The 15,035-nt window shown below is 38.9% G+C and overlaps 2 protein-coding genes across 7 annotated transcripts in view; one reads left to right on the top strand and one right to left on the bottom strand.

Moving 5' to 3' along the window:
* Positions 1 to 4,609, bottom strand: part of myom1b (myomesin 1b) — a 31,294-nt gene extending 26,685 nt beyond the window's left edge. For 3 of the 6 annotated variants that reach the window (XM_044339470.1, XM_044339471.1, XM_044339474.1), the window contains exons 1-4: positions 4,420 to 4,609; positions 3,702 to 3,943; positions 1,538 to 1,672; positions 1,235 to 1,409 (exon numbers count right to left, since the gene is read on the bottom strand). In XM_044339470.1, coding sequence (XP_044195405.1) covers positions 1,235 to 1,409; positions 1,538 to 1,672; positions 3,702 to 3,877 — 486 coding nt within the window. In that variant the 5' untranslated portion in view covers positions 3,878 to 3,943; positions 4,420 to 4,609. The remainder of the gene's footprint in view (positions 1 to 1,234; positions 1,410 to 1,537; positions 1,673 to 3,701; positions 3,944 to 4,419) is intronic. The other 3 variants (XM_044339472.1, XM_044339473.1, XM_044339476.1) reach the window with 3 other exon arrangements.
* A 5,990-nt stretch (positions 4,610 to 10,599) lies between these two features.
* Positions 10,600 to 14,095, top strand: myl12.1 (myosin, light chain 12, genome duplicate 1). Its single transcript, XM_044340108.1, has 4 exons — positions 10,600 to 10,708; positions 12,662 to 12,863; positions 13,112 to 13,273; positions 13,522 to 14,095. Exons 2-4 carry the CDS (start codon positions 12,680 to 12,682, stop codon positions 13,692 to 13,694), a joined length of 519 nt encoding a protein of 172 aa, XP_044196043.1. The 5' UTR covers positions 10,600 to 10,708; positions 12,662 to 12,679; the 3' UTR covers positions 13,695 to 14,095.
* Positions 14,096 to 15,035: the final 940 nt, after the last annotated feature.

Below are 15,035 nucleotides of genomic sequence, written 5' to 3'. Positions count from 1 at the left end.
CAATAATTTAGCAGGGACACTCGTACTATAGCCAACCGTAAACTGTTTAACCCTCGACAAATAAATGCAAAACATTCCCCATAAATCCACAATACATGCTTGAGGCAAAAACAGATCTTTAACATACACAAGTTGAGCAAGATCCCTAAATACTCTTTTATTTGTTTCACACATGCAAGCTGTATGCACCTCTCGATGTAACACGTGTTATCAGTGTGAGTGTGTGTTGTTTATCATGTCCTATGAATAGCAAGGAGCGTTAAGGTCCCTTCTAGTTGTGCATTGAGCCACTCAACACATAATATGACAACACTCATGGGACTCTGTGTCTCAAGAAACACGATCTCCTGAGGAATTTATCACCCGGTAGTATGGCTATCTGGCAGAGTGAAGACAGATAAAAACAGTGGGGGGGGGGGGTCACTTGTGGCTCTTATAATGCTCAATGAATGGTCGGGTACTACTTCACATAATCACCCAGGGACATAAATAACTCCCTTGTGTAAGGGGTTAGTAATAACAACCACTTAGCCACAACCACTTGGCATTCGTAAGCACTGCTCCAATTGATAATGCTCGGTTACACCAGAATGCATATAACATATTTGTGTTCTGTAGCCTAACATTAAGTTTAAAAGACGGAGGTTTTTCATTGTGATGTCACGAGTCATAAAAAGCTATCTATAATGTCATGAGGGAGAATAAATGGTCTACTGTGATGTCACGAGTCCAAAAAGTCTGTTTGTGATATCGAAGGAGAAGGTCAACAAGAATGGGAAAAAACAACGATCTATGATGTCATCAAGCAGAGCGGTCCCCTGTGATGTAACTATAAGAAATGTCATTCATGATGATGCCTACTGTGATGCCACAAGCACCAATATGTGATGTCATGAATGGTATACAAACAGGAAAAGCCGATCTGTGATGCCATGTGATGGTTTTTCTGAAAGTCAATATGTGACGTCATGAAGGACAATGTCTACTGTGGTGTCACTAGTCAGAAAAACTCGATGTTACGAAGAAGCTCTATAGTGATGTTATGCCAATCTGTGACGTCGTGAAGCACACATCAGAGCAAACACCAGTGTCTAAACTAGACACTTGTAGTATCACTAATCAGCAGACAACAGTCATTGATATTTAGTGATGCAGAAATAATAATTATCCACATAGTTATAAAAGACTGTGCCTTCCTGTATGATCTTAAAGTAGCTAGCATTGGCCCACTGACCCTTTTGTTCAGAGAGATGCGTTCGGCCGACTCGCGCATGGTCTCCTTCCTGGAGATCTGTTCTGACCTCTCCATCTCCAGACCACTGGCGAACAGATCCCTGCGGGCCATGTATGCAGCAGTGTCCCTCACCCTTTTCTCCTCTGTATCCGATAATCCTGTAGCAAACTCTTGACTAGGAGTCAGCGGAGCGGAGCCAGGGATGGAATTGGGGAGTAAGGCAAAGCATTAAAACTGAAATAACTTCAAGATGAAGCAAAACATTCTTGGAGTTCTATATTTATACGGTAAAGATTTTATTACCTGCCCCTGAAGATAGGCACTACATAGCCGATGATTTGGTTCTCTTTATCCAAAGCCAAGTAAGTTGGCTTGGCTCTCTTGGTTACAGGGCTCAGTCTGCTCTCATCCAGCCCAGTGTGTGAAGACAGTTTAAGTCTGAGACATACAGAATACCATCAGCCTGGCACCCAGCCAGACAGTGCAACTGATAACATAACATCATGATATGGGGATAAAGCTGAGGTCAGGGGGGAGATGAGCTGTAGATTAGGGTTCAATGGGAAAGTAGTGCAGCGGTTTAGTTTTGTCGTAAACATTTTTGCGACCCTACAAGAATTCTGTTGATGAAGATGATATGAATACCACTGGAAATAATAACTATTCAATCATTAAAAGTCCCAAACAACACTTTTGCTGCAATGCAATATGATGGTAACACCGGTAGCACACACCAGAGTCACAAATATGAGAGTACACCCAAAATTATAGCCCAAACAACTCACATACGCCTTACAAATCCTAATTCACCACATACAACAATCTTAAATCATACTATATCTACCTCTTCTATGGACTCTCTTTAAAGAAAAGAAAATATTTGCTCAATGTGAGATCTCCCTCCAGGATGTCAATTGTAGCTTTTAGGCCAGACGCCACACGGTTTGTTTGTGACAACGCTATCTGCAGCACTGAAGGGTTGGGGGTGGGGGTTCACGGTATGAGATAACAAGGACCCAGATAAGGAGGCAGGGGCAAGAGAGGTGACAGGGCAGCTGACCTCATTTTTCCTCTATCTATCTGGGCCACTGTCCTTTGTCTCTGACATTAATATCCTCTTGACTTTGCAGGATCGGGGGTTGAAAAAACTTGTATTAAGATGATTTATAATATGAGAGACTTCCAGTAAAGGTTATGATACATAAAACATAAATGCAGCCGCATCTTTGCAGTAACGGCATTATTGTAACCACCCTGACTGTTAAATCATCATCACAATCATCCTCTCCTCGCCTCAGCACAGATCCAGTGGCTAGTGGGCTGCCGAGCAAAGCACCAGCCAGAGAGTGTAAAGGCACAGATCAGATAGTGTTAGTAAAACTTAAGCCCCATGACCTGTTCACACTCACCGGACCGGTGTATTTAAAGATTCGACAGGCACTGTAAAAGATAGGATCACAGGAAAGTGGGTGTTTTGTTATTCCTGGGATATAAAAGCTCATTAGAGTCCCTTCTGTAAATATCGGAGAACCTAAATTGATGACAAACCATATAGAAAGCTACCAGACTGTCCGATCATCCATGTCATCACAGAGTTTGAGAAATCAGCTATACAACCATGTTAATTGATACCATTTTTATGCATGAAACTATGGCTCCCTGTGTACTTTGTAACTTAAAACTCTCTTAATCAAATTTGATCCATGTATAGTATCTATTAGAAACACTAGACAGCTGACCATGCCTTCAATAAATCTGGGCAACATAACTGACCACTAATAAACAACATCTTTCCTCACGTCTATTGGAAATAATGAGAAGCAATCAAGTTTCCACAATGCAATAATCAATGCACATTAAATCCATAACACGGGTTCAGTTTTCAAGTCGATGAGACAGAAAAACTTCACTGTCACTTCTCACTTTCCCTCCAACGTGGTATGCACAGGTCAATATTCTATTTCAGTCTATGTGCCATAACTCTGCCATTACATAACAGCAGCTTATCCAACAAATGAAAGGAGCAAAAAACAAAAGAATGTTCAACATTAACGCTTGAATTATTTAGGGATAGTTGTGTTAAAGTTAGGAGTTTGTATATATGCATGCAGGGCATTCTTTAGCCTACATGCACGCAACTCATTGAAACAACATGCAGGACTTAAAGCTGTTTTCAACCAGTATAAAGAGCGATAATCCTCAGGTGTGTGTGAGGGTTGATGAAAGTAAAAGACAACTTGGCGGGGAGAGAATGGTTACTTGGTGAGGACTGTCAATAAGGCAGCAGAGCAGGAAAAGTGATCCCAAAGCTGCGATAGGGAAGTGATCCAACAAGGGAAATGGAGGTGAACTTGATCAGTTGGGGTTGGGTGGGGGGTAGGAGATGGTGTTAAGGGGACAGCAGGGCTTTCCTGTGACAGAGAGGTGGATTCATAAAGGTATGCTCCTCCATCCTCCTCCCCCTTACCCCCTGCTCCTGCTGGTGGCAGAGGCGCTCCTGCTGGTGGCGGAGGCGCTTCTGCTAGCAGAGTATCTGCTGCTGCTGGACTGGTACTGGCTCAAAGTGGACTCTGTCTCCTTGCTACGGTAGCCACGGTCATAGTGGAGATGGTGCTTCTGGTAGAACGGTATAGATCCAGACATGCTGCAGGCCGCTCCCGGTACCAAGTCTTAGTTTCCAAGTTTCTTCCTGCCTATGTGTTTGTCTGTCTGGTAAGTTAGTGTTCAAGAGCAGGTAGATTGACTGTTATCATGATACACTGTAGGTTCATAATGCCTTTCATTGAATAAAAGTTTTTAAAACTCATTTAGGAATCAATAATCTACTGCATTGGCAAGCTGGCCATGCTTTCATTTACTTCAACATGTTCTTTGATCTTGAACATGGATAGTTAATCTAGTTATCAAGATGGAAAAAATCAACTGTGCTCATAAGAAAATTATATTGTAGAGAAATCTTGTAATCCAAATGATGCCAGTCTAAGTATATTAAAAATATTATAGCCAAAAACTGCATCATATTTCCTTGATTGAAGAAGAAAACAACTTTTTACCATCATGAAACCTGCAACATCAGCTGGCAAGACATGACATAATATTCAGGCAATCAGGCACTTTCTCAGCATGCTTAGACAACAACCTGACATCTCTCACATCGTATCCCTGCAGAAAAGCTAGCTACTTACCCCCAACAAAAAGCCTCAGACTCCAAGCTTTAAAGGAAAAGATGGTGCAACTCCACACACACAAAGCTTGATATCCCAGCAAAACCTACAGGTAGGTGCTTACAGGGCTGCGGTCTACACAACAAAAATAATATTGGCCCTCGCCAGAGTGTCCAAGCAGCAGTCACAGCCTTGTATGGTGAGGGTGGAGATAAATATAGCTGAGAGCAGAGTGTTGGGGGTGGAAGTCAACTCCCAGTAGTGCAACACATTTATGGATGCAGGTCTTTGCCAATGAGCATTGATGACTGATATGCAGGTAAACAGGTAAAAAGTCTTTTAACTGTTTGAGTTTTGTTTTTAATTTCATGTCACTCTTTTATCTGTTAATGCGCCTTATCGGCTTTCTTAAATCCAATTTATTAATGTATGAAATATTTAAAATGTACAGTATTTATGAATGAATGAACATATATTTTTTAGTATTTGTTTTTTCATACTGCTTCATTCGTGTATACATTTATTCATACGTTTGCCTGTTTATTTGCATTTCTGTTACAGCCTACTCACAGTTGACTAGTTATGAAAATGACAAAGCTGACTGTACATACTTTAAATCAATATCAGAGTACAAAAGCACCTCATAGTTCAACTTTTCCCCAAATATGTCAAGTGGTGGTTTTACAATCTTATATTTAATTCAATATAATAAAGTTCTTTCAACTAAATGTGAAGATCTTGTTGGCCTACACAGTACAGTATGCCATCACTTGTTAACCTCCAGCTGCTTTTATCTTGACTTTTTACCACAGCAGTCTCAGCTGTGACTGTTGCTAACTTTAGCTATGCTATTGTTACTTACTTCACGTGAAACAAATGCCAGTTACTGTTTTCACTCTCTCTTTCTGCCTCTCTCGGTCTCACTCTCATTCGTGGAAGTCAGGGCCGGCCCTAGCGCGTTCAGTGCCCTAGGCGAGCTTCACTCCAGGCTCACTCATCTGTCTCAGCAGCAGCTGGTGTGTGCAGCTCCAAAGGCTGGGCAGAGGAGGCTGTATCTGGTGCTTCTGCAGGGAATATAATACACTTATTACACTTATTCTCACCTCATGTCCACACAAGCTTCACACATGAACACAGGTCATAATATAATCTTTTATAAGGAATTTACTTGAATCGACTGATTTAGACAATGTGGAGTGTGTAGACAATTACAGCTGTACAGTGAGGTGGCAATTAAACAAGGTGACAATTAAAGTTGTGCATATGCTTGTAATCGTGTATTCACACACCTGAGAAAAGTGACAAGTTGTAATCAATTGTCAGTGCTGTGCTCTCATCATCAGAAGATGTAGCCAACTGTTGAGATGTTTATTAAGTGTTTCTATAGATATACAGAGGAAATAGCAACAAGTTCATTGATTAGATTGTATATAGCATTATATGTAGTATTTACATTAGATTATTTACCATCTGGAATGTCAAAATTGACATGTTGCACTCACTCACCAGTTGTGACAGATGGTGATTGTAGATAGTTTAAAAGTGCATCTGAAATTATATAAGACAATGTTATAAGCTAATATAGCTATCTAACTTAGCTTACGTCAATGATAGATGCTGAGCTCATGCTAGCTAGCTAACCTAGCAGGCAAACGTTAGCTAGCGCATTCCAATGTAGTTTAGCTAGTGATAGCAGCTAACGAGATATTATGACAAATAAAGATAAATTTACTTAAGTTACTATGAATAGAAAGGACATTCCTGTTTAAATAAAGCTTGTTACAGGCTATTTGGCAGCATGTTTCATTTGGCTGCCACTGATGTTTGGACATTGTTCTGGAAATTGACAGCACACAAACACCTGATAAGTTTCCATGGCAGAAATATCATTTCGCTGAACACTTCTGAGGCTGTTGTTTTGAACATTCGTCCTTTTGGCCCTCATCCATCACTGTATCCCACCTGACACAGCAGTCAGCATGACAACATACCTAAAATGTTACGGCAGTGACCATTAAACATTGCGGGGAACTAATACAAGATGAAGCAAGTCCAACATGCTGTCTAATGAATACGGGATAAAATTTACAATGGGAACATGTCACAAGCCACTAAATCATTTACCAACATGACTGCTTTGAACTGTTACGATTAACTGAAAAGCAAGAAATTGACACCAATTGTCAGAAAAGCAGCAATGATATTGTGTTCAGTTGACTCCAAAACCTTTATTTCTGTGGCCTCATTCAAGTGCACTTTAACTGTATATTTACTGAAAGGAACAGTTTGACATTTTGAGAAATATGTTTTTTTGCTGAGAGTTAGATTAGAAGATGGATACCACTCTCATGTCTGTATGAAGCTACATTGGCTTAGCAATTAGCATAAAGGTTGGACACAGGAGGGGGAGATAGCTAGCCTGGCTGTGTTAATGCAACAAAATCTGCCCTGGAGCACCACTAATGCTCACTAGTCAACACAATCTTGCTTGCTTATCTTGCTTGTTTAATACATCCAAAAAAGTGACACTTCATGTGTAAAAATGACTCATTGTGGTTTTATGAGAGGGTTACAGGAACTTTTTCTTGGCCACATACACGCAGTGAGTTTCTGGAGTCACTGGTGTCATTTGGTGGCACATAACCACCAAAAAACCATAAGATAATATTTTTTATGCCTTTATTTTTGGTGTGGATTAAACAAACAAGTTAAAATGTGTTAATTGGTGGACTTTAATGGCACTGGTATATGGATTTTGTATGCATTTAGATGGGGCCAGGCTAGCTGTTTCCCCCTGTCTCCAGTCTTTGTGCTATGCTAAGCTAACTGGCTGTTGGCGGTAGCTTCATTTTCATCATACAGACATGAGAGTGATATCAATCCTCTCATCTTACTTGTAGCAGTAAAGCGAATCAGCATATTTCAGTCAACCACTGGCAAGGAAAATGTCTTCTTATGTTATTAATTGATTTAATTTGAGCACAACTGGGCATTAAACCCTTTCATCTACTGTAAAAAGATGGTCTCCCTGAGAGGTCATCCAAGTGACACAATGTTCACTGAGCATACTGTGTAACAATAATATTCATATGACACTATGTTTATATCACAAAGTGCATCATTACCCTGTCAGACACTTAAAGTGCAGTAACCTACAGGATTAGTGAATATGACTGAAAGTCAAAGAATAGCCTACAGTTTCTCTGTAGCTTTTATCGCACACATCCTGGGCTTTACTCTAATCTGATCATAAACCCCAATTACCAAACAGCTGTCACTCATAGCTCATATAGATGAGTCTTTTCCTTGAAACTTTCCAGTTCATTATGAAAACTCAACTGCGTATCTAAAGGAACGTGATAGCAGACGACTTTATCCCATTGTACCCCATGGTATTCAAGAGTATCATATACCTCATAAATCTATTTTAGCAGTAGTGCTTTACCATCGTCAGCAGTGAATTTTGCATTTAAAGTTATAACTGGAATAGTTGGACATATACTCAGCACATCTGTATAATCTAATGCAATAAAACACAATCACACTGCAGTTGTGACACAGTTATGTTCAGTTTTGTTGAAACTTTGTGGTAGTTTGAAGGCCTTATACTGGTGATGTACTGGACTACGTTTGAAAGGTTTCTAATATTCTTTCCATCCTGTTTACATACACTACTGGTTGGGTTGTCTCCAGTTTGTGTCTGCATTTATGGCTGTAATGAACAGTGTTCATCTCAATGAGTTCAGCTGTCCAGGAAATTCCAGCTATATGCTGGTCTCATGGGATGCATTAGGACTATTTTTATATCCTGTTTTGTTTCACTTCCACATACTGATGCTCGATGAACATTCAAGTTAACAGTTGAACAAATTTACTGAGCTCACACAAGACAAACCAACAATTACCTCAAGAATTAGTCTTGTACAATATCACAAGGCAAATGAAATGTTTCCAATGACACTAGCACACTCTAGTGGTTAAAATCACACTAAAATACACAATAAAACTAGTTTTAAAGGCACACCTACACAGGTGTTTTCAGTTATTCTGGTTAATTAAACTTCAGACTTACAGGTGTTGCCCCAGTTTCATTTGCACAACAATAGAGGGAGGGAGCTGTCAATCAAGCACAGTTCTTACATGCCAATGGAGCCTTGAGAAAGGGGTCTAACCAGACAAATAAGGGAAAAAAACAGAGTAGGTTGGCCTTGGATGATGAGGACCTTTACGTAATTCAGAATTGATTTCAGCAGGACCTTATATGAGTAAAGGCAAAGATGACAAAATCCTGAGTAAATTTGCTTGAGCATGAAAGGTTTAAATTTAAATACATCAGGCTCAGACCTGATATCATTCTGTTACTTGTTTGCAAATGCTCCCAGTTTACCGAATGATTCATTTCCTTTGTATTAAATCCTGTGTTTCATCAATCACACAGTTTTATCTCTCTAAATTAAACATTAAACCACTGTTGATTCACCCTCTGTGGCCTCATATACATATAGTTTACCCACACGAACAGGCTCTCGCTTGAAATGAGAGTCGAATAACAAAACAAGGCGGCCTGAAAAAAGAAAGGAATGACATCTCACTCTTTTTATAGTACCTGACAATAAGTAAACAGTTTTAACTTACGGAGTTCTAAGAAACAACTAATCTTTATCTATTATTTCTACTTCATCAACATCCTATCACCAGCTGTATTTACTGTGCATCCCATTAAAAACAAACACTGTACAGTTTGTGTCTCCTCATTTGATGATGATTTGATGATTTTTACTTTGGACAATGTAGACTGGTGGCCTGTTTTAGATAGATACAGTATAGTTTTACTATAAATGACATTGATGCCCATTTCATTTCGTTATCTACTTTGAAAGTGATATGACTCCCGGAAAAAGACAAAGGTTACTCGTTTTAACCTGTGACTCATCAGTTCCACATCTTGCTTTTGAATCCCTGCAGCTGTAATCCCCCCTTTACAGCACTGACTGTGTGTACCAACTGTTGTCTGACCCATGCTGGCCTGTCAGTATCTATAATTATCCATCCTACTAACATTTTTCATCTTATTGTTTTAGTTATGCTGTATGGCTGTCTTTTATCTTCTTTTTATCCCTTTCCCTTTTTTTAACCAGGTAAAAGTCTCATTGAGATTAAAGGATATGTTCACAGTTTTTTTTAAGTCTGTCTTAAAACAACAGTTAGGTACCCTTATGAACATTGAAAGAGGTTATCATTTCTGTAATCATTCCTCCTGTTCATACTCACCATTAGAAGATCACAGTATTTTTAGCATCAAATTCCCTCTTTGTGTTTCGTCGGACAGTGTTTCCCTGTTGAGCTGCGGTGGAAGTACAGTAACAAAAAGAGGGACTTTGGCACTAAAAAGACTGTAATGTTGACTGATTTTGGTGTCTGAAGCCTCACATTATCTTCAGATAAACTTTTAATTACATCACTTACATTGTAAGTGTATTATGAAGGGATCTTCTAATGGCCAGTATGAACAGGAGGAATTATTATGGCAAGAAAACCTTATTTCAATGTTTATTTGGGCACTGGACTATTGTTTAAGTACTGAACCCATCCCTTACTTTTTTTTTTCAAGAGAGACCTGTCAAAGAAGTTGAACATTTAAACCATTGTGACAAGAATAAAAGCAATACAAACAACATAAAAAGGTTAAGACAACTGTCACATACTACAAAAAAACATAACATGAAATTAAGATGCGTATACAGGTATTTGAGTAATCCCTTACAAATAGTCAATATGTATCTCCTTAGCATCATTTATCACACAAGGGAAAAGAAATGCTCAATAACAATTTCCTTATATGTTTGCCATATTGATTATGACACCCATGTATTCCCATAGGGATCATTTAAACTTTACTTTGTCTTTATTGCACAATGCAAAAGATGAGCGTATCCTTTCTTCCCTTAAATGGACATATCCAGGAATGTTCAACGCAGGCAAGGGAGTGTGAGTGAAATTAGGTTTACTCCTTCGGGGGTGTAAGAGCACAGTATTAATTTTATTACCAAGAATAATAAAACATTGGGCGTCTATTTTGGGCGTATAATAGTAAAGTAAAATATAAGTGTTACGTAATTAGGTCGAAATTAACATATGAGTTGTTTTCTAACGAGTAATAATGATTTCCCGCTTGATAACGCCCCCCTCCCTGACAGTTGGTTTGTTCCGGTTGTTCTGCACGGAACCAACATTATCATCAGGAAGTGAAGGGCGGTGGTTGAGAAAAGAGCAGCGACGGGCTAGCTGATAAGTTTCGGGTTGTCGTCAGGTAAGACTGTGTTTTTGATCTATTTATATGTATATTAATGGTTTACTTCAGCATTTATAATAACACCACACCGCCACTACCAACATTTAAAGCGTCTAACATGCCAGCGAGCCATTTTTGTTTCTTTTATTGCATCGAAACACAGCTAACTGTTAGCCGTGACGCTAACGTAATGTTGACGATAAATTTGTCAAACTTATGGGCAATTTTAACGTGTAATTCTCAGCTATGCAAAATATAAATGTGACCTGTGACGCTGGATAATTTCAGTAGCTGCTCGGTGTTTCAATTGAAGTAAGTTAATTTAACAGCTGTGTGAACACAATTAAGTAACCGTTAATGTGGCCCAAAACCAGGCCGCAACCATTGAAATACTGTGCGTAGTTTATATTAAGTGTTACCTGCAAGGTAAAAAAACAGACCTTTAAAATACACTAATATGAGGAAAATCCACTTTGTAATAAGTCAATTCAGTTGCAAAGTGTGCAACACTTGGCAAAACAAATGTAACGATAGCGAAAATAAATATTTGAATCACATTTTGACAATACGATGACGATCTTTACTTTCAAATTAAAATATTTGCCTATGTGGAAAAACAATTTTCTACCTGAAATTTTTATTTAAGAATAGTGCACCTTGTATAATTGAAATTGAGCTTTTAAAATCACCAGTGAGCCAAAAAGTTTAAAGATCCCCTCCAGTCATGTATTAAGACATATAAAATGCTTGAATCAATAGTTTTCCCACATAAAAAAGTATAATTATCTTGTTAAAATCCTCAAAATTGTATCTACTCCTTCTCCCTCATTAAAAATTCCAGAGTCTATGAATATCCAAATTTACTTTATTTCATAAGTTTTCCTGCTGAAAACAAGATGTCTCCTACTTCACTATATAGTCCATCCTCAGGATCGGCTTCCAATCTATTTGTGATGTCACAAATCCTGCTTGTAGGCCCAGCCCTAAAAAAATGCATTTTTTCAATGAGCACAGAAATAACTTCCACTTTAAATAGATGAAGATGAAAACAGCCTTCTAGTGTCAAACTTTACATCATTCTGCACAGTGAAGCTCTAACGTCCAACTGTAGGAACAAGAAGGAAAAAAACGAACTGGTTCCCAAAGCCAAAGATGACGTCCTCAAATGTTTTGTCCTGAGCAACAGTTCATAACCTAAAGATACTTAGTTCATCACAAAGAGGACTAAAGAAGCCAGAATATATTCACATCTGAGAAGGTGGAATCAGAGAATTTGGAAATTTTCTTCTTAAAAAAATGCAGCCCTATATCATAAATGAACTTAAATGGAGCCCTTTATGATAACCAGTGGCCCAGATGATATCAAACCATATCACCATATTGAACAATGTCTCTATATACAGTATGTCCGAGCTCTAGTTAGTAGTCACTGTCCAATTTCCATAACCAGCAAGCAGCAAAAGCACTAAGTGTCAGTCAAGCCAAAGGTGTGAATGTGGGACAGCATATAAGTACATTTAAAACATTTCCTGAAAAGGGAATCTATCCTCACATCAGTAATTTTCCTGCTGTCAGTGAGAGCAGTGAGCTGATCAACCTAGAAAGATGAGGAACATTTCCATTTATAGCTCAGAAAGGGACACCACACTGGGGATTCACTGCCAGAGAATTAAACTGCCCTGCAACTGAGTTACGGACACGAATGACGAAATCTTATTTTGAGTTTCAGCATCAGCCGCTTTACCTCTGATAAGACTGTTTCCTCTTTTTTCTCTGTATTTTTCCTGCTCTTGAAGGATGTTCTACACTGATAAGAAACCTTATAGTGTTGTACATCTTAGTCTTTTCACTATTTAAGGAAGAACTGTCTTAATGTTACACATAAAAGCATCTGACAATGTTTGTCTTCTTTAAGGAGTAAGTCCCTGGCTGCAGGATGTATAATCTAACTGTTTTGTTTTACTTCCACAGAAACAAAACACAGTCAAGATGTCAAGCAAAAGAGCAAAGGGAAAGACCACAAAGAAGCGCCCTCAGCGCGCCACCTCCAATGTCTTCGCCATGTTTGACCAGTCTCAGATTCAGGAGTTCAAGGAGGCTTTCAACATGATCGACCAGAACCGTGATGGCTTCGTCGACAAAGAGGACCTCCACGACATGCTCGCCTCCCTGGGTGAGTAGGAGCATTTTTTTTGTTTAGGACGAACTCAGATATTTTCTCATATATGAAGGCATAGAGTGCTAAAATGTCACACTAGATAATCAAATGACAGAGGCAGTTAAAGTGAGCAGCTTCTTCTCTTTGTACGTGCAGTTTGTTGGTCTGGGTGTGCACTTTTCATCTGTTAATGTCACTGTAGTTTTAATTTGTCTGTAGTTGTTAAGTAGCAGGTTTTTAACGTTCATTGTGTGTCTTTCTAGGAAAAAACCCAACTGATGAATACCTGGAGGCCATGATGATGGAAGCTCCTGGACCCATTAACTTCACCATGTTCCTCACCATGTTTGGAGAGAAGCTCAATGGCACAGACCCCGAAGATGTGATCAGAAATGCATTTGCTTGCTTTGATGAAGAGGGGACAGGTAAGAAGCACTTGAGCTTGTGATTTCTTTACTTTCGAGCAGCACAAAAGTCCTCCTCCCAACTGTGAAGGTTTGTTGCTCAAGTGGTATATCCTGATACCAGATGATTGGAAAAGAAAGTGTTACAGAAACCACAAAATACTCAGAGACAATAATTGTATCATGGCAGGCAAAATAAACTTCTGCAAGAGATGATTTTAATGTTGATTAAGTGTCTTTTTGTCTCACTTTGACTCTGTTCCTTGCAGGTTTCATCCAGGAAGATTACCTCAGAGAACTGCTCACAACAATGGGTGACCGGTTTACAGACGAGGAGGTGGACGAGCTTTTCAGGGAGGCCCCCATCGACAAGAAGAGTAACTTCAACTATGTGGAGTTCACACGCATCCTAAAGCACGGTGCCAAGGATAAGGACGATTAAAGAGCCATACCAGCATATTCCTTTTCCCCCTTCTCTCCCTCTTTTGTCAGCTAGATCACCGTGCTGCATGTCTCAACTCTACAGTATAAAACCCTGTTGTCAAGCAAACCAAAGCAATAACTATCCACTGTATTTGATGTGAACTTCCAGTTTTGCTAGACTTAAACATCTCTAATGGGAAGAAAAAATTTTTTAAGCGGTTGTCTAATGTTTTTTTCTGTCATGTAAAGATGTGAAGTGGCAGCACATTGGAAGCTCTTAAGGGATACGTCTTTGCAATTATCATCATCATCGGGTTCAGCTGAATTTTTACATTTTATAATATAAACTTTTTAAATAAAGCCCTCTATCAAGTTGTAGTTTGCTGACTGTTTCCCTTGCATAAATGACAACTGAAATAAGTGTTGCATTATTTTGTCTTTATTTTTCCAGTGGTTTAACTGTGCACCAGTTTTCATTCCTCGAGTTCTTTGCAAGTCTCGACAAGTCCTCTCTCTCTAATTCATTCAGCATGTGCTGACGAGCTCTCGCTGGAGGTTTTTTTTTTTTTCTTCTGTTTTCAGGTCTAAAAAGGTCAAATACACAGAGTTGAAAGGAATATTTCTGTGCAAGAGTTTAACCTCATAATAGAGAAAGAGGAAACTGCTCATAGTGATGCATTTCTGCCCATAAAGGGAGTGTTCTTATGTAATACAGGTCCTTATCTAACAGGCATGTCAGGGCGTCAAACCAGAGACAAGACGAGCATGATAAAGTTAATCCCGTTGTATAAAAGCTTCAGGTTTAGAGTTGATTCACGAGCAGTAACTGAGATGAGAGCTCACAGTTTATACTGCTGAGATCACCTAAATACTTTTTATTTAGGATTAAATGTCTCCAACCTTTTATGGCGCCTGGTCCCTGTTCTTCAAATGTGGTTAAACAAATTCAGGCTGACTGCTATTATCAGGCTGAAATAGTCTTTGAGGGCAGTTTGAGGATTGATTTGTTAATCCTTGATGAAGTTATCTTGAATAAGAAAGGTTAAACAAGTAGAGTTGAAACCATGATCAGCATACACATGTTTCTGCTGTTATTTAGTTTTATATTGACCTCTATGCTGTTTTCACACTTTCATCACTTTTTAATCAATTAGATATAAACAGTGAATATGGGTTGGACAGTGAGTAAAGTTGGGTGCATGATTGATAAAGTTCTCAATGAACATGCAAACAACTGATTATAAACCTATGAAAGTAAAACCTTACCTAAAATTCTCAAAAAGCAGCTGTAAGTCCAGTGATAACTTACAGCAAAATGAGTTCCGCATTTAATCATTTAATACATTTTAGTGTTTCAAAT

Source organism: Thunnus albacares, chromosome 21 (assembly GCF_914725855.1).
Source record: "Thunnus albacares chromosome 21, fThuAlb1.1, whole genome shotgun sequence".
NCBI classification, from domain to species: domain Eukaryota; kingdom Metazoa; phylum Chordata; class Actinopteri; order Scombriformes; family Scombridae; genus Thunnus; species Thunnus albacares.
Note: the sequence above shows the minus strand (reverse complement) of the source record. Positions and strands in the feature narration are given on the sequence as shown.

Coding starts and splice junctions, on each gene's coding strand:
- myl12.1 (XM_044340108.1), top strand. CDS start 12,680: ATGTCAAGCAAAAGAGCAAAGGGAAAGACCACAAAGAAGCGCCCTCAG. Junction 12,864..13,111: donor CGACATGCTCGCCTCCCTGG/GTGAGTAGGAGC, acceptor GTGTCTTTCTAG/GAAAAAACCCAACTGATGAA. Junction 13,274..13,521: donor CTTTGATGAAGAGGGGACAG/GTAAGAAGCACT, acceptor TGTTCCTTGCAG/GTTTCATCCAGGAAGATTAC.